The sequence below is a fragment of the Oikopleura dioica genome, chromosome 2, assembly GCF_907165135.1.
Source record: "Oikopleura dioica chromosome 2, OKI2018_I68_1.0, whole genome shotgun sequence".
NCBI lineage: Eukaryota > Metazoa > Chordata > Appendicularia > Copelata > Oikopleuridae > Oikopleura > Oikopleura dioica.
In genome coordinates, this window is record NC_137292.1 from 15875777 (window position 1) to 15899508 (window position 23732).

The following is a 23732-nucleotide window of genomic DNA, read 5'->3' on the forward strand; positions in this document are numbered from 1 at the left end:
TTTATAAATTTTATAAATATTTTCATTATAAAAATATTTATATTACAAAAAACGAACCTCCAAAAAGTACTGAGTTCATTATCAGGCATCATCAGCCCTTGTTTCATTAGAGAGAAGATTTCTCCCAAAGAAAAGGAGCTGCACCAAAAGGAAGGATTAAATTAGTAAATGCCCATTTTTGTAGCCTCGGCGACAAGGGATCTAATCCAATCTGAGCTAATATCGCTTATGTTGACGTTCGGAATGTTGTTTATCCTCTCTTGCTTCTCGATTTATAATATTTACTGGCGAAAGCAGCTCATGCAAGACGAAGGTAAGCTTTTACTAACAAATGAATAGCTGAGTTGCAAATTTTCTTAGCTAAGATAGCGAAGCTAGCGGAGATAGCTAAGCTGCCGGCTTAGCTAAGTTTAGCCTCTTAGCTTAGCTGCTAAGCGATTCCCAAGAAAGGGTCAGCTTAGCTTAGCTGAGCTTAGCTTTCGTTTAAAATCTCACCTCGGCTTCGCTTAGCTAAACTTGAACTTCAGCTTAGCTGTCTTAGCTATCTTCTTTTATGTTTTTAGCTAAGACAGCTAAGCTGCTGGCTATTCCTAGAAAAGGGTCAGCTTAGCTTAGCTTAGCTATCTTTTTCCCATCTATCTTGGCTAAGCAAAAATTTTGAAATATTTGCAACTCTGATATAAAGCTAAGGTTGTAGGCGGTCACGAGGAGACTTTTCTCCCAGTTCGTATTTTCGCGAACGAGGAGACTTTTCTCCCAGTTCGCCGAAATTCGAACGAGGAGACTTTTTTCTCCCACTGACCACGTTCTGAGAATTTTTGAACGAGGAGACTTTTTGCAATTATTTTCTCTAGATGAGTTTCACTGCGTAGATTCTACGCCGTCGAAGATGAATGTTCGACTGATTGTCTACAAAAGATAACTGGAGAAAAAACTTTCAGAGGATAAGGAAGAAAATAGGCTTGGCAGGAGAAAATTATAAAAGAAGACAAGACTTATTCAGTAACCCTAAATAACCCTAGCCTATCCCCCTCGGGTAAGTTTGTTCTGTCATTTCGCCCAGTGCCCCCTAACCCTAACCTCAAATATAAGAAAATGCTCCCAACTGCAAATTATTCCTCAAAAGCCGGGATTTGGCGAGCCCGAGAGTGTCTATGCGCTTCGCGCCTGTCTTTTAGAAAACCTCGTAGAAAATGAGTCATATTATCAATCAAGATAACTACGGAAAATGTTTTCAAAAAAGTCTCCTCGTAACCGCGATTCAGTTGAGAAATGAACGGGGAGAAAAAATGTCTCCTCGTTCGCATTCTGACGAACTAGGAGAAAAGTCTCCTCGTTCGCGAAAATACGAACTGGGAGAAAAGTCTCCTCGTGACCGCATATCACCTAAAGCTAAGACTGATTCTAGATTACGTACAAGAAGTTGAACGAGTTCCCGGGCAGTCGGATAAACCGCCAGCGTACGATACTCTTGCTCTTAGTTCACCTCCTCCAAAGGTAAAATTAAACGTCTTTTTGATATGAAATAAGAGCGATTTTGAAGTACGAATCGGTGGTGAGAATATCCCAACAAACAACGAAAAGCTGCTTCTTATGAAAAAAATTACTGACTTCTCTTCAAAAATTTATAATTTCTTCCATCAGCACAAATAAAGGACAAATCTCTTTACTGGTATCTTTCTTTTTCGAATGATTTTTCATTTATAGCGGGATATTTGCCTTGAAATAAAGTGAAGCTGACGGCAAAAATTGCTCATTTTTTCGATAAATCATTTCGTCTTCATTTTTATAGCAAAGTTTTCTTGCAAAATCGAAGCTTATCAATTGAGAAAAGGCAAATGCATGTAAGTTTATTTTATGTTTTTTTAATTTAATGCTGGTAAGAGATGAGAATCTGCAAGAAGAATGCAATGACATTTGCAGAGTTGATTATGCCTACTGTCGACTTCTGTGCGAGTCCGACTACTGTCTCTCTATTTGCGAACGAAGCTTCAAAGGTGAAATTTATTACCGTAGAGAGGGGTTATCATTTGAGCCTATGATTCGAGCCATCCAATATCTAAGATATTATATCTCTAGAGTCTGGGCTAGTGGTTAGGGTAAGGAACTGGGAGAGGGTCTCGGGGGCAGAGCCCCCTGGGTTAGGGTTAGGGTTAGGGGCAGCTCGAATGATAACACCCTACTACTTTTATTACTGCAGATTGTCTGGACGAATGTCCTTGTGGAGAAAAATGCCCAAATGGGTGTGAAAACTGTGAAAATCCGATCTCCCATGGCTCGGAAGTTTCTACTGCTTTTTCGACAGTAACGATTAGACCGTCCATTTCTCCAATAAATCTTATTAATATGAAATCGAGATTCTGATCATTTGTACAATTAAAGCGAAACTGCTATTTTGGTTTTGATGCCTTAAGTCAACGATCCCTGCATTCTTTCTGGAGATGACGAAGAAACTTCCAAACTAACAATTTACGCTTCTCATAAGAATTTTGCTCGAAATGCAGCTTCCGGCATTGTCAAAGGGGATTTCTACTTATTGAGTTGAAGTTCTAACAAGAGACATGTTGAGGTTCACCTTTGCTTGTAATGAGACGAGAGAAAACTCAAGTTTTAGGGTTCAAAAAAAAAAAAATGTATATAATGGAGGTTTTCGTAATAAGAAGTGAACAGAAAAACCCGGGAACCCTCGACTCGCCGGGATTTCCTCGACTCGCCGGGGATTTGCAAATTTTTTCCCGGCGAGTCGAGGGTGATCTAGAGATCGCGAGAATCATCAATTATACCGATTTTTAACGCTTTAATATTTTATATTTTCAATCATTCGGAATCATTCATTCCTAATCAATATTTCCAAAACAAAAGGTTAAGTGGGGGGTTATATTTTGGGTTTTAGGTTAGGGTTTAGGGTTAGTGTTAAGAAATGTTGTTTCTAATTCGAATTAGGGATAGGGTGGATAACCCTCGACTCGCCGGGATTCTCTCTGCATAGTTTTTCCCGGCGAGTCGAGGGTCGGGCGAAAATCCCGGCGAGTCGAGGGTCTCCCGAAAAACCGGCGCTGGGCCGAAAGACAGGTTTTGAACAGGTGCAGGAATCTCTTTCCAACATATCAAAACATACACCAAGATTCTAGCGGCGTGAACCGACGATTTTCGAAGAAAATTACGAAGATAATAAGGTCGAACATTTTTGATCTCTTTCTTTTCTTATCATGATTTTAATTAAAGTATAGCTTAGTTCTCACGATCCATTCTCATCGGGAAACTCAATCGACTCAGTATTACATAGAACAGTGGGTCAATTGCTAAATTCCTGTAATAAGATTACAGGGGGTCAACAAGGTGAAAGTTGAGTTGATAATTGATGGTGGGTTTGAACAGTTCTATCATAAAAGATCAAAATAAGCAGTGTTTACGGTAGTCGTGCAGGGAAGTGTGACTTTTATCATATTAGTAATATTAAAATGTGAACGAACATAGTCAGCTGATTGATAGAAAGAGCGTCCGGAGCGTTCCGGTACAGATCAAAAGCGGCTGGAAAGTCACGGCAAGTGTTTAAGGGGGTGGTGAACGAGAATCGGATTTTTTTCAACAAAATTAGCTCAAAATTTTTCAAAAAAAAATTTTTTTTCTCAACAAAAATGGGTTTAAAAGGGTTCAAATTGTTTTGGCGACTTAATTAAAAAAAAAATTTTTTTTCTCGGAAAAAGCTCAAAATATGCTTCTAAAGTGGACCTATCTCGTGACAAAATTGTGAAGAAACCCTTAAATTTTTTTCAAAGTTAAATTGATTGTGAAGATAGTTAAGACCCTCAAGGATGTGGGCAAAATACATTAGTATCCATTAGTAATGTAGTTTCAAAAAGGTTCTGTTACAATTTCAGGTCGCAAAAGCTGATTTAAAAAATGTTGCTATCTTCAAAATCATCATTTTTCACCCAATTTGAAATTTAATTTTTCGAAAAAAATCATAACTATTCTCAAGTATTGCCTTTTTATGAATAAAATCTTATATTTTAATAATATCTCGAAGCAAAAATCATGTAAATATCGGTCTTAGCATGGAAAATCAAATTTCAAATTTTCGAAAAATCGTGAATTCCCGACCTAAAATCGATATTTTCTAAAGGAAACTTGATCCAATAAAAAAATTGTAGTGACCGATTTGCAGAACGCCGTTCTGGAAGAACTTGGCCGCCCGCCGGTTCACAATGGGTTAGTTTACAAATAAAAGGTATGACGTCTTTAAATCCTGGACTTTCTAGGCGAATCATGTTAGCTTATCCTTATCGAATTCAAAAATCCTTTAGAACAGTATTCTCAACACTGGACTTTTCATTGTCTAGGAGGAAATATCTAAAGAACAGGTGACACGGAAAACGAGTTGCAGCTCAAACAGATAATGAGAAAGAAATGAAAAAGTGAAAAACTAATGAAATTTTAAGCTTACTGTAAGAAAAAAATTTTTGAGTATCATGATCCCATCAGATTTCGTAAGTATGAGAAATAGCGCGTAAGGGGCGCGCGTAGATTGGCACCAAAATAATTTTAAAATGCTTAACAATTTGTTAATAACAAATAACCATTTTTAGTGTCCCCCCTTATTCATTCTCCTGCTTTCAAATCTGAAATCAGAATTCAAAAATCTTTTCAAGAGAATTCTTTTTTACCCTTAAGGACCCCTTCCACGGTTCGGTTTTTCGAGAATTTTGAAGCCGTCTAGCGGCTAAACTAGATGCGATAGATTATCTCCTAACAAAGATCTGACAAGGGCCATATGCAAAGAATCTGTTCATGAAAAATGAAAGTGGAATGATGTCGGACAAGGATTCTACAGCGATTTGAAAATCCGCAACATCCAAACCATGGGAGGGGTCCTTTAAGCAGCAAACAGAGGCAAAAATGAAGCTTTTGTTTTCATCAAACAAGAAAAATAATTCAAATTATTATGGTTTAGTTTTGAAAGAACCCGTAAAGCGAACATGTGTGTTAGAGGTGCACATTGCCTCTCGAATTCTCAGTTTAGAAAACACACATTCAAGCAGGCAAAACAAAGTAAGATATTGTTTTTGCGTAAACGGTTTCCTCAAAAATTAGTTGCTTCTTTAAGGCGCCAGAAAATACATAACATGAAGCAAATAAATATCATACCTGTAGGAAAAACTGTAGGCTATTTGACGTTGTTTCCAACAAAAATGCGAAACAACGTCCTTTGAAATGCAGAACGCCGACGGAAAATCTGAGAGTTGCAAAGATTAACACAAAACATTAAAAAACGTTTTCTTAGGGCCGGAATCTCTCTGTCGACACCCTTAAATTAATCTATCTTTCTAATGGAAGTTCTTCGGGATTTTACCCAGAAGCATGACGGGGGATCGTCGAGGTAGAACTCGCAAGGCACCGATTTCGTCGATTTTAAAATGCGCCGTGGAAAGTTAAAAGAGATGATTATGAAATTTTCATTTAAATAAAGCGGCTCTTAATGTCTCTGAAAAGATCGTTTATCAAAAAAGAATTTTTAACATGGGTCTAAAAAATATTTCTTTATTTTCTAATCGGATTTTATACAAACCCAGGTTGCATGACCCTTGATTTTAATCAACCATTTTGACATGAATGCTCTCTGATGTCTAAACTCATTAAAAATTGTTGTATCCTAAATAATAGTCACCTTCCATTGATCATTGACTAATAACATTTCGCTGGAACAATCCTTAATATTTTGCCATCCGCTGAATAATACTTCGAACAAACCAAAAAAAGTTATAAATTCTCGTCGTAAGCACGTTATCAAGTCTTTCAAATTTAATTTTAAAGAACTGATATAATTGTCAAAGTTGGCTTCTCATGAATCGATGTTTGAAATTAATTTTTGGACGCGTTCCGGCCTCAATGGGTCTTTGTCAGCCCTAAGCACAGATTAAGATTTATTTAATTTTTTGAAAGTTTAAAAAACAGGAAAAACAGTCTCTCACCTAGAGTGCACAATTTCGAATGCAGGCAAAAATTGAAAACATAAAAACATTATTCGCTTTCGCGGGAAGGTGTAATGGAGCGCAAGAAGAAAGCAATTAACACATATTTTTTGAACTCTGATTAAAGTCTGTGCAATGGGCTAACAAAGGCCGATTGAGGCCGAAACGCGTCCCAAAATAACATCAAACATTCAAAACTTATAAAACTTCTTTAAATTATGCTTAAAACTATATATATGCGCAAACGCACGACGCACAGAGCTTATGGAAAAGCCCCTTTCTCCTTCATTATCTTCAACTTTTCGAGGATAAGAATACTCGAGACCTTATTTTTATGGTACTTAAAGTCTTCGAGAATAACAGAATTGAGGTCGAAAAATTTTTTTTTTTAGGTTAAATGTCAAATTTGGGCAAAAAAAAACAGAGCAAGAGTTTCAACCATTTATATAAAAAAAATTTGTAATAGTTAAAATGATCGTTTTTATTAATTGAGACTAGGGAAATATTTGATAAAAATTATTTTATCGATTTGATGCTATATGCTCAACAAACAAAATCAAAATGGAGCGAATATGCATTTTTGTTACACTGCATGATTTTAAACCTTGTTCAGTTATTATCCTTTATTAGCGTGAACATTTAATTTATTGACCAAAAAATGCTCATAATAACGATCTGTCTGTGCAGAGCAATTATGCTGATATTTAAATCAATTACATTGACTTTCCTAAACAAGGCCTGTTATTAAGAAAACAAAACAACCTTATGCTCCGCAAAAATGTTCTACAATATTTGATTCATTTGAGATAAATTATTTTCTGTTTTGATCATTTCAAGCATCGACAAAAGTCGAGCTTTTCAAGCGATTTTCATCAGCTCTATGAAAAGATAAACATTTTGTTGATATTTATTTCGATTTTTTTTTATAAAAAGAATCCTCTTTATTATTATTGCAACGTTCCTTTTTTGCGTGTTTTTACTGAGCAAATTCCCTCTTACCGTAGCAAGAGCGCCATCATATAAAATGCTTTAAATTCAAGTTACTTTTATTCTGCCTTATCATTATTCTTCTCAAAATAAGACGAAAGAGAATTCGAATCGTTCGATATTTGAGGTAATATAAAAGATTCTTTTTACGCGTAAATGCCTTTTCTCGCACCTGGGTTTTTTGAGCTTTATAACGGAAAGACCTTAACTCGGCAAACTCGGAAGACCCTGCAGACAATTTTTCATCAAATTTTCCCCTGCTCTCTGATTATTTTTCAAAGAGATACAATTTATCGTAAGAAAGAGTTTCTTCAAAGTTAAAGACTACAATAAGTTGCAGTTCGAGACCAAGAATCTTATTATTTAAGCAAATTCGGGGTTTTCTACCATTGTACACGCGGAACGGGCTAAAGGGACTCCGCCGACGCAGCTCCGCGCGCCAGGCTCGCTCTTTTTCACTCTCACTTTCCATTGGGACAATATTCTTCGATTTTTTTGAAGCTTTAGGACCAAACTAAAATTTTTATTCTCTTTCATCTCCATCTTTAAATATTATCATATGTTGTAGCTACGCTGAGTGGCGGCAAAAACTTTGACGCTCAATTTAAAGTGTACATAAGTACTCGAAATAATCGGATTGAGACTTTGAAACTCGACTCATTGGAAAGCCCGTAGTCTCTTCTATAAAGGTCACGCTGTGAGATTTCCAAGAATTGTATTCTTATCTGATTATCGAGGGATTAATGCGGGTCTCCTGGATTGCTCGGCGTGATATCCGCCCTTTTTACACTGTAAGCGCGCGGCCCCCGCTATGTCCCTATACTAATCGGTCGATTATATTAATTGTATTTTTTTCAAATAACCTCACAGCGTTATCTTTAAAGAAGAGACTACGGGCTTTCCAATGAGTCTAGTCTAAAAGTCTCAATCCGATTATTTCGAGTACTTATGTACACTTGAAATCGAGCGTCAAAGTTTCTGCCGGAACTTAGCATAGCTACAGTTTTTTATGGAATTTTTGGACATCAAATTTTCGGACATTTTTGCAATTTTAAGGGGTTTTCTTGGGACACTTTTAAGCAGGGGTCAAAACAGACTAGTCTGTCCAGCCTAAAGTCTTAGTCTGCCTAGGTTAAGGCTGCAAGAATAACAGACTACCAAAAAATCCCATCATAAATTAGGCTCGTTTTCAGCCCAGCCTAGACTTAAAAGTCTGCAGACTACAGACTAAATCAAATTAGGCTGTTGAGGCTGTCAGCCTAGCGGAGACTTAAATTGTCTATTTCTAGATTTTTTTGGTTTTTATCTAGACTTTCGCAATGCCGGCGAACATTTTGCACCATTTGTGATTGAGGCGTTGGTGCACCCTTTACCCGCTCTTTAGGGTTGCACTACCTGCGCCAGAGTTGTACATTTGACAAAATGTTCTCGTAACGGAGATATATCCGCTGCTATATCCGCTATCTCCGCTAGTTTCGCTACGCAAATGTACAACTCTGAACTGCGCAGACCACTATAATCTTTTAGGCGAGTTTTTAATCGCCACAAAGACTTTAACGGGCAATTTCTCTACGAATAACTTAGCGAAATGAAAAAAATTTTTACTTTTATGAAAAATTCGGACATTTCTCTACCTAGTACTTACTTTAAAAAAATCCTCGACAAATAAAGATTCTTTTAACCCTATTTTAAACGAGCCTTAAAAAAGGAAAGCTCCAGACTAAAGTCGCAGACTTGACCAAATCTATGAATTTTAAGGTTGCAGACTTTCAGCCTAAAACAGACTAAGTCTGTCAGCCTTGGCCAGCCTAGACTTTTGATTTTCCCTAAATACCCAGCCCAGACTTGCAGCCTAAAAAGGCTGGAAAATCGCCCAGCCCAGCCTAGACTAGACTTTCAATTTTTAAAACGGATTTCGACCCCTGCTTTTAAGAAGTGCTTGTATCAAATTTTTGGACATTTTCTACGCCAAAATTTTTAATTTTCTGTTTTTTGTGAGATATGACGTCTTTTCTTATCAAAAATCTTATTTTTTCTTTGAGAAAGATAAGATTGGAGGTTGATCTCGTACCCCTAGAGTATTTTATGTCTTTGGAAGATGGAGAAAACTCAGGATGATTTTCCTCAAAAAAAATTTTTTAAGCGATTTTGATGGGAGATCTTCGCTGTATCAAATCCCTGCTTGGTACATTTTTATTTTTGTAACATTGAAAAATTCCTTATTCTAAAGGTGTTAACCCTTTACAAAAATCAGATTTTGTAAAGTTCTTTTCAGCTGGACGATTTTATTATGGCCAACATAAGAATAGAAGATTTTTATAAAAAAAAATTTATTTTCATAATAATCATTTTTAATTTTGAATCATATTTAAGAAAATCTTCATTTTTATGGTTTTTCAGGGAGTATTTGACATCGGAAAAGAGATGAGGTAAAAAAAAAATTTTGGGATGACCGATTTTTGCCCGTTTCTACTTCAAGATTATTTTATCTTAGGTCTAACTAAAGATATAGGTATTGGATGGTGAGGGTTTCTCAAAAAATAGAAGCGCTCGATAAGATTACCAATTGGTATTCTAATACCAATTTTTGAATTCAAATACCAATTTTTGGTATTCAAATACCAATTTTGGTATTCGAAAACCAAATTCGCCAAAGAATACTTATTTCGCCCGTCAAAAATGCGAGTGTGCGCTCCGCGCCTGTTTTAAAGGAAGCTTAAGATGTGATTTACCTGTCTTTGAAGGAAAAAATTGTTTTCAGAAGAAATATTTGGTATTTTCATACCAATTTTTGGTAATCTAACCGAGCGCCCCCGAAAAAAATGTCCAAAAAATAAAGTTAAAAATCGCTAAGCAACATAAATCTTCGACATTCTGCCTTAAAAATTGCTTCCAATTTATTGAGTTTTTCTTATAATTTTGCATTCAAAAAAAACCAAAGATGAATATAAGAAGATAAACAAGCTTCTCTATTAAAGCACTTTTCAATACCAATTGAATTTATGAAAATCTTTGTTAACGAAAGCATTTTTTTTTAATTTAAAGAGCTTGAAGATCCAGAATCCATTTTTTAGAAAAAAGTCATCAATATTTATGTGAAGTGAAGTCTTTTCTTAGAGAATATTAATGAGAAAATTGTTTTGCCATGAGCGAATCCAATTATTTTTTTAAGCCGCATTCATAAGTTTCCCCCTGGGCTAGACCCCGGCAGAGCCCGTAGGTAAGGACCATTTTGATTTTACTTTTTATCACCAAAATGAAATTAATAAGCCTATGTATTTTGGATAAAGAATTAATCTTGATTTAAGGGGCTTTTGGTTAAGAATTTTATTTGATGTTTTTTCAATTTTCAATCGTATTTTTGGATTCCTTCTGACTTCTTTTTGCATTTTTAACTTCGTTATGCAAAAAATGAATTTAAAAAAGTAAATTGAGAGCGCGCGAGGGAAAAAATGCCGCGCGCCGAGCGAAAATTCAGGCAAAGCGGGTCGATTTGTCGTCGCGCGCCATATTTTGAGTTTTTAAATCATCTGTTTAAAAGTGAAGACGTGGATGGAAATTCATAAAATTTAGTGGCCAACGTGCTCAAGTGTTTCAACTCCCCCTTTAAAAAACTTTATTTTAAAAACAATGATAAGGAGATAGCGTTTTTAAGGTCACGATTGGTCGACTTCGACGAAATTTTTCACCATCTTCCCGAAAAAATATTTTTTTTTCGAATTAAGCAGCCCACATAAATAAGACCCTTTTTAGCCTATTTACATTGAAAGAAAAAATTTTTTTTGAAAAAATTTGAGTTTTTTAGGTTGATAAAAATCTGAGTCTCGACCACCACCCCATTAATAAGATAACTACATTAATTATTTACATTTTTATTAAAAAATATCTTTATTAAAAATATACCTTTTCATAAGGTAAATTTTGACGTTTGAGGACAAGATTGGGAGCTTAAGATAATCTTGACCACGAGGGCACGCTTGAAGATGAATCTCGAGTCTTGGTTTAGGTGCGAGGATTTAGGTGAGGGAGACAGGGGCAAGCTTATTGCATTCTTTCGAAGTTTACGTGGCAAACCATCATTTTAAACATTTATTTCTAGCCAAGATAAACAAGTGTAACCTATGAAGCTTTCCGCCTACTTCCTTTCATCATTTCTATGCGATCCAATTCCTCAAGAGGAAAACCTTCCTTCATCTGATTCGAATAAAATCGCTCAAAGTTCGATTCAAAGATCCGTTTCTTTGTTTGACAGGCTACCAGATGCGCTCATGGACAAGTTTGCTGACATTGGAGAGTATTCCTGTAATAATGCTCAATTTCATTATGAAGGATGAGATAGAACAAACTATTGACTATCAATAATATTGTTATAAGTTTCTATTTATTGCAAGCGCCTTAACAGACTCTATTTTCAAATAAAAGCTGACTTGCGCTTTATGGACCATTTAACGAATATCGCGAAAAAGATCTTTTTTAGAGAAGCGCCAAATCAATATGATTTTTAAATCGGCACTAATTGTGGAGCTATCTTAGAACAGTATACTATTCATTTTTGACATTTAATGTTTTTAATATTGAATATCGGGAAAGTGCGATAAAATAACCTGATTACTTCTCTCTTGAGCTGAATTTTAAATGGTCTTAAGATGCTTAAATGGTACTGATATTATCGGAATTAGGAAACTCAAGATAAGGTTTCTCTTAAAGTTAATTTTTTAACATATAAAATGTATTTTTGTTAAAAATTCTTATAAGATTTCTTATGATTTAAATATCTTTGAAAAGGTCCATCGAAAATAGCATTCGATAACAGAATTGCTGTCAAACAAGAAGACATTCAAAAAGCATTCGGCTCGATGTTTACTTCAGATTTGGTTATCCAGTATATGACAGAAATAACGCAATATATGTCATTTATTGGCTATTTTCAAGGACACAGGTACAGCAAGTAGATTTTTTATTAAAAGAAAATTAACCCGATAGCAGGGGCAGTAGGCTTTTGCCTGCACAAGAGCCCGTCGGTGATTGACTCAAATTATGAATCCGAACATGGGATTTGCTACTCATTTCCACGCGTGGAGATAAAATCTCCACGGACTTGTTAACGGAGTAAGAGACCCAGTTAGCCCTAAAATTACTGGCTTTCCAAAAAAACTTGGATATTGAGTCTTTTGAAGGCCCTTGAAGCCCTCATGGTAAAAAATGACCCCATGGTATCAATTGTCAAAATGGTGCGCATGATCTAAGCATTCAAAAACTGCATCGATAACCTCCCTACCCAACCCCAGAAAAAAGTCGAAATAATTACCGGTTCTCCTACTGATGCTCAATTTTCAAGATTTTTTTGAATTTTTCTTCTGCAAATCATACCTTCGGACTCTCTTTTATTTGCTGTTATCTGAATTTTTATACAGCTAAGAGTTTTGTCGCCAGAACTGAACAAAATTTATTTACTTCAAAAATGATCTTGTCCTCCAATTTCTATTTTACCTAATCAAAATTACTACCAGTTGAAAGCGAAGGAAATTCTCTTAAAATCCCCACTAGTATGCAATTTTAATGTCAACACTGATTGTGATCAGGAAGCGATTCTTGGAAGTACTTAGCGCGCTCGGTGGAATTCCATCGCAAACAAGTCTTTTGTAGCGCTTTGTGACACGGTGCCCGCGTTAGATGTGGTTAATTTTCATGGTTATCAGTTTCTGCATGATTCTTATCATTAATGAGCTCATTAAAGTTGCAAACTTGGTATGATTTGTAGAGAATTTTCTCCGCTTTTTACTTAAAGTAACTTTGATTTGATATAATGAAAATTGTAAAACAAGATAGCTAATGAAGTTTATTCATTTCAATCAGTTCTAGCGATATAGCTCTAAGCCTTATAGAAATTAAGATTACAACATATGAAACCTGAGAGTCTAAGGAGAAAGTCTCAGAAGATAAATTAAAAAATCTCGAGAACTGATCATCAGGGGAGCCCTGAACCCGCGCCTGAATCAACCTAACTGGGTCCCTTAAGATTGCAGTACTCACAGGTCACTTGTGCGCAATTGCGATTCCCGGAATCGGAAGACTTGACTGAAATTTTTGTTGAAAATCAATAAGAAATGATTCATTTGAATTTTTCATCATATAAAATAGATGTGATGGTTGATTTAAAGGGAATTTTGCAGCATTGAATATAACAAATTTGTTTCTTGAATTGAGCACCTTCATTTTATACGCAGTCTTATTCAAGCGCTTTTTATTCGCACTTAGTACATTCATTTAAGAGGCATCAAAATTGAAGATACTCTCAATTTTAAAATTTTTTTTTGAGAGAAGAAGAATTTAAAGTAAAGATCAAAATTTCTTTAATCACATTGAAATCAATATTAAAAAAAATTTATTTTAAAGATAACACCTTTTTTAGTTTAGACTATCCGGATCAATGGTTGGACTTTCTGGACACGCGAGCGGATTTTCTTGGAAATTTCTTTACAGAAGGGCTAATCAATGCCCTGAGACATTTTCCTTTTAATGAATGCAAGAGAAAAATTGTTACAAGTAAGTGAATTTTTTCGTTCTTAATTTGGGAATGTTTCAATTGCGAGATTTTTTCCGCATTGATTTTCTTTTAAATCGAAAATAACTGGTGAATAATGAGACATTTATCTCAGCGCCAGTTACCCTTATTGTGCCAAAAACGTGATTTCATAGTATGCAAAAATATGTCAAATTTTTAGTTTTATAGATTCCAAGATGGAACATACCGCGATTTCATTCGGACTGACTGCAAGCGGGTGAGGGCGCTCGGGCGCAAGGCCCAGGGGAAATTTCGCTTTCGGACTTTTCGAACTCTCGCTCTGGGCGGAACGTTGCTCCGGCGTCGGGCGCTGATCCCTTCAAAGTGATCCCGCGCTTCCATTTTACGTCTAAATAATAACCCAAAAATTTGTTTCATGAGAAATAAATTAGTTCAGAAAATATTTTTCGGAATCCGTCTTTTCATTGAATAACGAATATTTTGATACCAGTCATCGTTGATTTTCGGTGATTTTCGACAAGCGCCGGATTTTCTTGGGCAAAATTCAGAATTTTATTCACTTACGGACATGATTGAGGTTTCCGGCGAGTATTTATGTGCGTACTAGCTACCCAAGTGGAAGTATGCAATTTGCCTGGTCACCGTGGCCAGACTTCGACCGAAATTCCTAGTCTGGCCAAGTGGACCAGACTTGAGTTATTCCAATTGCCAATTGTCTCTTATCTCGCGGCTCCGCCCCCTAGGTCCTAATATGCTGGGGTCTAGTCTAGGGTTACTTAGGGTACATTAATTAATCCTAACTAACCCTAGCCTCCTCTCGTGTGAGTTTATTTTGTCATTTGTCCAGTGCCCCCAACCCCAACCTGGCCAGACTAGGGGTTTCGGGCGAAGTTTGCCGGCAAGACTCTGGCCAGGGTGACCAGACTAGAAATCTTTGGCGAAGTCTGGCCACGGTGGCCAGGCTAATTGCAACCCTCCACCCAAGTTCGATCCATTTTTGTTTATTTTGATAAAATTTGACATTTCCTAATTTTCTCGACGGGAGATCATGGCCCAGTTTTACTCCCGAAGATCGATATCTTGTTATTAGTATCATTTGAAAGCTGAAATCACGCTGAGGAAAATTATCATATCTTTATTTCTAAAAGATCGTTTAAGTATAATAGATATATTTTTAAAAAATAAAAAATCGGTCAGGGGGATTAACGTTGTCGCTGGTTGAAAAGGGTCGAGATCCGCGATGGTCGTGTGAGAACTCGCGCGGCGCCGACTCCGTCGATTTTCTTAGGTGGCGCGGAAAGTTAAAGGAGGTGCAAGAAAAAAGAGTTCACTTTTTTGGTGACAGAAAAGGCTTGATTTCTGTCACCAAAAAGAGAGTGCAGTCACTCAAAATGAAATCGCGGTACAATAGGGCAAAATTTGAGACAAAATAAGAGAGGAGAAAGCAAACCGAAAAGAAAGAAACTTTTTGTTAAGGAAATGAAGCGTTTAAACTAATTGTGATATAGCAACCATAGATCTCTTTATTTTTAATGTCGATAAAGACGGATTCATGAAGCATCTTCATATTTTTTTTCCTTAATAAATTATTGTAAGGGGTCATCAAGTCAAATAATCAAGTTATCTTCTGTAGCTTTCAGATCTTCATCAATTTTACGACTAATTGCCGCGAACCTGGCTAAAGACGTTGACCACCGCGTGACATTTTTTACGAAATAAAATTTCACATTCTTTTCGATTTCTCCTAATCATTTTTTCGATTTTAAAAAATTTTAAATAAAATAAATTGATTTGGCTTTTGATCAGGGCCAATTTTATCTTTTAACGCCATCTCGAATCATTGTTATTACCATTGAAGGAATCAGCGCGTGAGATATCCTTTTGTCGGCCGCGTAAGAACTTTAATTCAAGATTCTCGAGGAAAATATTTTCTCAAATTTTTCTGGGACGCACTGACTATGTCGCCGAATGTCGCCGAATGTCTCCGAATGTCGCCGAATGTCGCCATTTTGTTGAAAATAGCCTCAAAATAAAAAAAACGTTTCGGCATCAAAATAAATTCGTTCTAGAAAATGACGGAGGCGCAAAAATTGACAGGCTCACTCTTTGAGTTTCCTTCTATCCAGGCGCGAAGCGCACATAGATTTCTTGAAGGAATATTTAGTTTAGGTTTCTTATGGCTAGTTTTATGCTTATTTCTGTTAAAATTACATTTTTTAACGATCAGAATATTATTTTCTATAAGAAACGATTTTATGACCAAAAATCGAAGTTTTCTAGAACATGGTGTTTTTGTTTTTTTTTTGGCGACATTCGGCGACATTCGGCGACATTCGGCGACATTCAGCGATATTCGGCGACATTCGGCGACATAGTCAGTGTCAGCCATTTTTCTTTCATAATATGTCTTCAATAAAAGATATAGGAATTTTTGTAAAAGTATATATTTGAATGTTTTTATAAAGAATCAGAGTCGGTTGAAAACAGCATGTTCGCCGAATCGCTTAATCTAAAAAATATAATATACAGTTGGTTTCCTTATTTCCGGACTAATTTTGTTCCCTGGTTTCCAAAAAAATGTCCGGAAATTTGGTCCACCGGAAAAAATTTTATGTCCTACCAAGTATTCTTAAAAAAAAACGTTAGTACAGGCTAAATACAAAGAGATTGTGAAAGAAAAACCACTTAATGATCCTAAGTTTTACTCTTGTTCTTCAACCTCGCGAACAAGCTCAGTTGGCGCCCAAAAAGAAGTTAATTTAACCGTAAATTGAACCCTTTTTTAGAGAAAATGATCCCTAATCAGTAAAGTTTTGAAAAAAATCCGGAAATTTGGACAATGGTCGATTTTGTAGTGTCCCACAAAGATGCCCTAAAATCTGAAAAATGTCCGGAAATTTGGACTCCGGAAATTTGGAAACCAACTGTAAATCGATACTTCTGATTGTTTAATAAAAAATAGAGTTTTTAAGTTCAGCTTTAGACCATTTATTGCAAAATTCATGTTAAAATACATTTTTCATAAATGCGAAGGCTTCATTTAACCCCACGAGTCCAATCGGAGGGCGTAACCCCACGAGTCTAAGTCGACATTTTTTGTCGAAATGGCCTTCCCGATTAGATAACTTATTGAAAATTTGTACTTATACTAATTAAAACGTGCTCTTTCACATGGTGGTCTTTGTTTTTCTCTATCATGAGCAGAACACGATTAATTGGGTCTGACCAAATTTTATAATCACCGTTCCATCTATTTTTAGCGACGCGCTAATTTTAAAATCTTCATGACAATATTTGAGTGGAAATAGACTGAACCAATTAATAAGGCCAGGGTTTTAGCAGGATTACTGCATGATGTATAAATGCTTCCGTTTTTGCTACCTGTATTAGCATTCTTTACGCGCTTGTTTTCAAAAATGTCTGACTCCGAAAATGATAATGAGAATGAAGCTGAGAGATTTCTTTCCGATTAAGAGATCACAGAGTTTCTTGAAAAAGTTGAAGAAGAATTGTTCTGTCTGCCTTCTTAAAACTTTCACCATTTGAAGTCATTACTTCGATTCCTAGCCCAGACTAGCTTTTCTTCATTTTATCTAATTTTAAATATCTTATTTAAATTCTACGCATTTGAAAACCTATATGTACCTTTTTGAACGTAGTAAATCCGATTCTTTGATCCGAAATAATTGTCGGAAGGTTATCGCACGTACTTTCACGTTGGTGCAGAAAGTGATTAATCCGGTACCAAGCGCCACCAAAAGGGATTAGCGCGCTCTTTTTTTGGTCAGAGGTGCTTTATACCAGTGTGAATACACATTACATTTTTCAGCTCGATCCGGATCACAGATAGATCAGTACAGCTAATAAAAACCGGATTTCGACAAAAAATGTCGACTTAGACTCGTGGGGTTAATTGCGGGCATGACAAAAATCGCTTTTTTCGGAAAAAACTATTGCAACCCAATTCAAAAATTTTTTTTCGGATCAAATTATTTATTGATAACGAGGAATCACAAACAATGTGATATTGTCAATCTTCAATATTTTAATTTTAAAGATTTTAAAGATTTTTTAAGAAATATTTTTTTCGGAATTTCGAGAATAACAAGATTTTGTTTAGATACAACCCAAAAATTTATCAACACACAGAATGCGATTCTCGACAATGATAGAATCCGCGCACCGATTCTTCTCGTTAGTATCGACAAAACGGAATCAAAGAGCCTATCTGCCAGGACGGATGATCAAGAAGAGTAAGTATTTAAAGGAAATTAAATATTGATTTATCTTATTTTTACAAAATAATATAAAAACTTATGAGACCTTTCTTTAATTGAGTAATTTAATATTGATGCAAAAATTTTTTTCTTTTAATTTGAAATTTAAGCTGTTGAATAAAATTTTTTATATCATCACCTTTTTTTCAAAAAGCTTTGGTACTGCGAGTCCCCGACGCCCAGGGAAGCGTCTAATAAACTCATACTCTTGAAGAATTAGTATTTTTTCGATTCTTATTAATATAATGATCGTTAACCGACATTGCAACTAGTTAGTTGGATCTTCGTTAAAGGATGAATATATAAATGCATTGAGGCATTTGATATTTCTTTAGTATATCGAAATTGAAATGATAGTATCGGAAAATGATGCCATCCAAGATTAAATAAAAATATAATGTATAGCATTTGTCACGATAAAAATCATAAAGGAGGCAGATTCTGGCCAAAAATGATGCATTCTTTACAGATTTATCGATTCTGTCAAATATTTAGCTATCTGCTATATTTTCTTAAGTTCTGACGAGTTTTACGCCGTTCAAGAGATTGTAAACAATTCAAATGGACCACAAACTGGTAAGTAAGATACAATTTTAAGGGATATTAATTTCCTCAAATATCATTTGCAATTGCGATGTAGTAGCCTGATCGGTTTACACAAGCGCGTTCTGCTTCGATACATCATTTTTAATCATTCAAGCGATAGTTATCACAAAAAAAAATTTTATAACAATTAAATGTTTGAATATCGGATAAGGGCTTCTAACATTTGAATTATTGCGAGTCGAGGATCTATCAGAAGCTCGAAAAAGCTAATATTGTTTATTTAAGACTTTTGACGTGAGCTTTTTTTGATTGCTTTACTGAAAGTGATAGTTGTTATAAAAACGCTGTGTCCTAAAATATCAATAAATTAATTTAAAAAGGATATGATAATTGACTGCGCATTCTTGGCGCGTAATTTGTAACGCTTCTATATCTCAATTTGTTTTCTCGCTTCAGACTCAGAAAAGCTTTTTGCTTCTGAGAGGTTATATCTTGTTTCGTCATTAACTATCTATTGACCTGATTTCCTGACAAGAAATCTTTCTCTCAAACAAGTCGCTGTCAATTAATAAGAAAAAAGGATATTTTTGAATATTTTTTTAGTAACTATTGAGAAAGACATCGTCAAAATGACTGCACAAACGCATACAACAACGAATTCGTGGAATTGGGGAATTTCTGAAAAGTACTCATTCAAAGCAGAAGAAGAATTTGGTTTTGTAAAAACATCTGAGTCTGTCGAAATCGGCATTAACGCTGGCGTTTCATCAAGCTCAACTGATGGAAATTCAAGGTCGAGAACAGTTTGGGAAAAATTCCAATTCACATTAGAAGCACCACCATGTTCGAAAATAAACGGAACAATCAGGTAAATTATAGAAGGCTATTTAAGGACCCCCCCGTCAACAAATTTCGAAAAATCTATTTTCGGAATTTCAAAATTTTGACCCCGGAAATGGATTCTGCAGGTCAAAAAACGATTTTGAGGCTTCATTTTTTGGGGGTCTATCTCGACTCTAACACCCTCAAAATCGCGTTTGAAAATCGGACTTTTTGACGAAAATTGACGAAAAAGTGCCAATTTTGCTATAATTTCAGATTTTTCTTGGTCAAAAAGTGCTCCGAACAAGTTTTTTGTGATTAATTGAACTTCCAGGAACACTAAGAAGCCAAAATATGGGTTTTTTGAAATTTTCGATTTTTTGGGGAAAGTTGTTGACGGGGGGGTCCTTAACGAAACAAAAAATTTTTGCAAAAATTTTGAATTTCAAGGACGTTACGCATCTCCTTTATTTGTCTTTGATAGGCGATAATGGGGGAAGTCCACGGTTTTGAAAAAATCGGAAATTTCATATTTTTTTGAAGATTGTAAAAGCTCGTTAGAAGAGCTAAAAACTTTATGTCATTTTTTTTCCAAATAAAAGAGGAAAAACGGGTGTATGGCGCCCAGGTTATGCATGCATAACCTGGTTATGAAAATGCATAACCATTACACCGTCGCTAATACAGTTTCGCTGCTTACCCTAACCAATTTTTAAAGAAAATTTATATAAAGAATCGACATAAAAACAGCTACAGGATAATTTCTAGAACATTTCGGATAAGACCCTCCGAATGCCTGGACTTTCAATTTTTCCAGGCATTAGAAGGGTCCCCGAAAATGACACTTAAAGAATCGCAGCATTTCTGCGATAAATTGTTTCATTTTGGTCATTTATTAAAAAAGCCATTCATAAACTCAGATTTTTGAATAAACTCAAAGAACAGTTGTTTTCCTCTTTTGTGGACATTTTTTGTCTCAATTTTTCGTAAAAATGTCCAAAATAGTGGGCAAGAGTCTCCAAAAAAATGTTTTTTCTTCGATAAATATTGCTTCGAAAAGTGGCAAATTTCATCATCGAAACGCCTTTTTTTGTCTTGAAGAAAATGTCAACAAAATTGGGGTCTACAAAAGAGGAAAAAAACTGTATTGTTAAATGAAATTTAAAAAGCAATAATCTTCTTCTTATTATTTAGTGTATCGAGGGAAACGAAACAATATGATTTGCATGAGACATTCGAAATTGCTGGAAAACAAGTAACAGTCGATGGAACAATGGAAGTTAGAAATGCACTTACTCAAAGTTTTATCGTTAACAATATTGAAAAAGTAAGTTTCAAATTATTCTCACTAAATACCGGTGAAAGCAGACTCAAATCCGGGGTTAAGCCGCCACTTAGGCCCTCCAATCTTGTGATTGGTCGATGGAAAAAAGATGTCTACAGGGGGTGGAGACATGTTTGAAAACCCGGGTAAAGGCTTGCTTTCACCGGTATTAAGGGTGTCCCCAACGATCGGGCCCGAGTTTTCTTAGTCGGGTGAACAAACTATTTAGTGTTAATTATGGGAAGCTGATTCTAAAGCTTCTTTCAGATTTGAAATATCTCATCTGGTTCTCGAGATATGACTGTTTCTATGACCGCGCTTATGCATTACGGCTCGATAGAAATGCACTGTAAAATGTGTCATTTTCAAACTTTCGATTTTATATATCAACCTGTATATTTTCTGAAAGCTTGAAAAATTTTCTATCCAATGATGCCCATATCGACACGATAACACCATTTTTTCACTTTCGAACAGTGCGCCAAAAGTCGCAAACACGTGCACTTTGGCGCCGAGAAAGGAGATTAAGGGACTTATCAGCGCGCAATCTGAGCGTACCGGGAGATTGTCAATAGATGAAACTATTTTCCCTGAAAAAATTAGGAAAATTCAATTTCAGAAACTACGCTAGAATCGAGCACAAACTTTAGCAAAATCGTTGCTTTAGATAATGCATCGTCTCAGATGCATGCAGTTGAATTTTCAAAATCCGCCAAATTTAATGCAGAGAGGAGTGTTCAAGGAATCCGGATCTGCCCGAAATTTGAAAATTGAATTTGTTGAACTCGAGAAAAACGATCTCAAAGATTGGTCAGAATAGAAAAGTCAGACTTCTTTGAAGAAGCGGTAATGGATTAAAAGATTACAATTTCGAAATTCTGCCAAATTTAATGCAGAGAAATGGGTCTGAATAATAATTGGTATAATTTTTTTGACCAAAAAGTCTTTAGGAAGTGCTATAAATTTTAGCTCAAACTATGGCCCGTTTTAAAAAAATCGTTGGGGACACCCTTAAGGGTAAAAGTATACATCGGCGCGGCGCCGCTCGCTCGATCCGCGCTCCGCAAGAACCTATTTCTCACGAGGCCTTAAAATCTGAACGGATCGAGATTTTTTCGAGATTTAAACAGATTCGGAATTCTCAAAGTCTCTTCTATAAACTGATTGAAAATCAAAACAATTTTCAAAGAGGAACAATGTGAAAAGTGCCAGTTTCCTTCAAATGACATTTTCTCCATAATTTTTCATCCAAATTTTTTGAAAATTAGACTGTCTTGTAGAGAATCGTCAGTTCTACAATTCCTGTGTTTCAGATTTTTTATTTGGGCTTTCAAAAATTATGTCGGCTCTTTTCAAAAGAGAGTTATTCTCGCCCGCGTCTCTCCGCTTCCTATTTCTCGCGGCGCGCTCCCGCTGCGCTCTTTACAAATTGCGATGTAAAATTAATGAAAGCTTAAAACAAAAATGTGAAACACAGGAATTGTAGAGCTGACGATTCTCTACAAGACAGTCTAATTTTCAAAAAATTTTGATGAAAAATTATGGAGAAAATGTCATTTGAAGGAAACTGGCACTTTTCACATTGTTCCTCTTTGAAAATTGTTTTGATTTTCAATCAGTTTATAGAAGAGACTTTGAGAATTCCGAATCTGTTTAAATCTCGAAAAAATCTCGATCCGTTCAGATTTTAAGGCCTCGTGAGAAATAGGTTCTTGCGGAGCGCGGATCGAGCGAGCGGCGCCGCGCCGATGTATACCATTACCCTTAATGCAAAAAACTCTTTAATTAAAAAACTTTATAAAATTCTTATTATAATGTTATTGTTCTCCATCATTTATTAAGATCGAGAACTGCGCTGGTGCTGAGGATATAACTGATCATTGTGCTTTGGATGCAATCGATCCGTTGATTCTCCCTCCAGGAGACCATGAGTGGGTGTGTACAACAACATTAAGAAAAACTGTATGTAAAGCAAGATGCAGAAATGGAAATCATTACAATGATGCTCCTTACAAGATTTACTGCTATCATGAATCAACGTTTTGGTATAAGGACGATATAGAAATGAGTCCTGTTGATTGCTCTTAATTATATTTTCGATTGTTTTTTCTCCTATACTGTTTCTCAAATATTATCTCTCTTGCATAATAATTTTGATTTACAACAGCCGTTCTTGTTTTGATTTTTCTCTTTTCTGCTCACTTTAAACGACTTATTAACAAAGCAAAATATTAATGATTTATCAGAAAGATGATTAATCTTGAATGAGCTTGGCTTAAGATAATCATGAGCAATAAAAAATTTATCAGGTACAGTGGCGTCTCTCGCTTTCAACTCCTTCTTCGCCGCGCGAGAGTGATAATAGAGGACGATTTCAGGCGGCGGGCCTTTGATCGCAACGAGCTAAGATCGCCCGTAGAGGGTGAAAGTAGAAGTGCAATAGGGGGGGTTGAAAGCGAGGGACGCGAGTGTACCTTAGAAATTATTATAATCAAAGATTATTCATCATCGTTTTCTGTGAGTCTGACCATTATTACTGTAACGATCAATGAAGTGGTGCCTTGGGGAATGAGGTTTCAGAATCTTCTTTCCCAATTTTTTTTTTAAACAAATAAATATAATCTGATTATAAAGATCACTCCATATTCAACCGTTTTGGGCCGAAACAGGGCCAATCACACGATAAATTAGATCTTACTTGCAGACGAACGGTCTGTTTTGGCAGAACACCAGTTTTGCAGACACAAAACGCCCGTCACACTCATACTACGATCGATCATGATTCTAAAAATTGGCGAAAATTTGAATAACTTCCAAGTAACGGATATAAAATCCGATAAAAAGCAAAACCAGAGATGCATTGAGCATTTATTTTTATTTCGTCGATGGTGACATTCAGAGAATTTTTTATTAGGAAAACTTTATATTTCCGAAATTTTATATGGATAAAACAAAACTGTCGCCGGTGATTATCATTAGTTGCAACGAATTCGTTACTCTCGGTAAAAAAATTCCGACAACATCGACAAAAATGAGTTACTCTATCAAATAAGGCGCGGAACGCATTTAGATTATCATTTTATAGGACTTTGACTCGTTATTTAACGAATTATTCGTTTTTTTAACGTTATTCTGAAAATTTGGAGTAGAGAATGGGTGGCTCTCGGGCAAGAGTGAACTCCCCTCCGAGAGAGAGATAAGATGGAGGGTTGTGCTCGGCAGCGCCCGGGTCTACCCGACGCTGCTTGGCACTCCCTTCCAGAGAAGGAGAATGTAAA

At 35.8% G+C, this 23732-nt stretch overlaps 1 protein-coding gene and 1 long non-coding RNA gene across 2 annotated transcripts; both read left to right on the plus strand.

The window, feature by feature from the left end:
- Positions 1-95: 95 nt before the first annotated feature.
- On the plus strand, positions 96-1655 carry LOC145700035 (uncharacterized). Its single transcript, XR_014134139.1, has 3 exons — positions 96-313; positions 1409-1497; positions 1544-1655. It is a non-coding gene; the product is annotated as an uncharacterized LOC145700035 (long non-coding RNA).
- A 10080-nt stretch (positions 1656-11735) lies between these two features.
- On the plus strand, positions 11736-23074 carry LOC145697048 (uncharacterized). Its single transcript, XM_081774184.1, has 7 exons — positions 11736-11898; positions 13372-13505; positions 17606-17738; positions 18280-18338; positions 18912-19176; positions 20325-20457; positions 22297-23074. Exons 1-7 carry the CDS (start codon positions 11816-11818, stop codon positions 22540-22542), a joined length of 1053 nt encoding a protein of 350 aa, XP_081630310.1. The 5' UTR covers positions 11736-11815; the 3' UTR covers positions 22543-23074.
- The last annotated feature ends 658 nt before the right edge of the window (positions 23075-23732 follow it).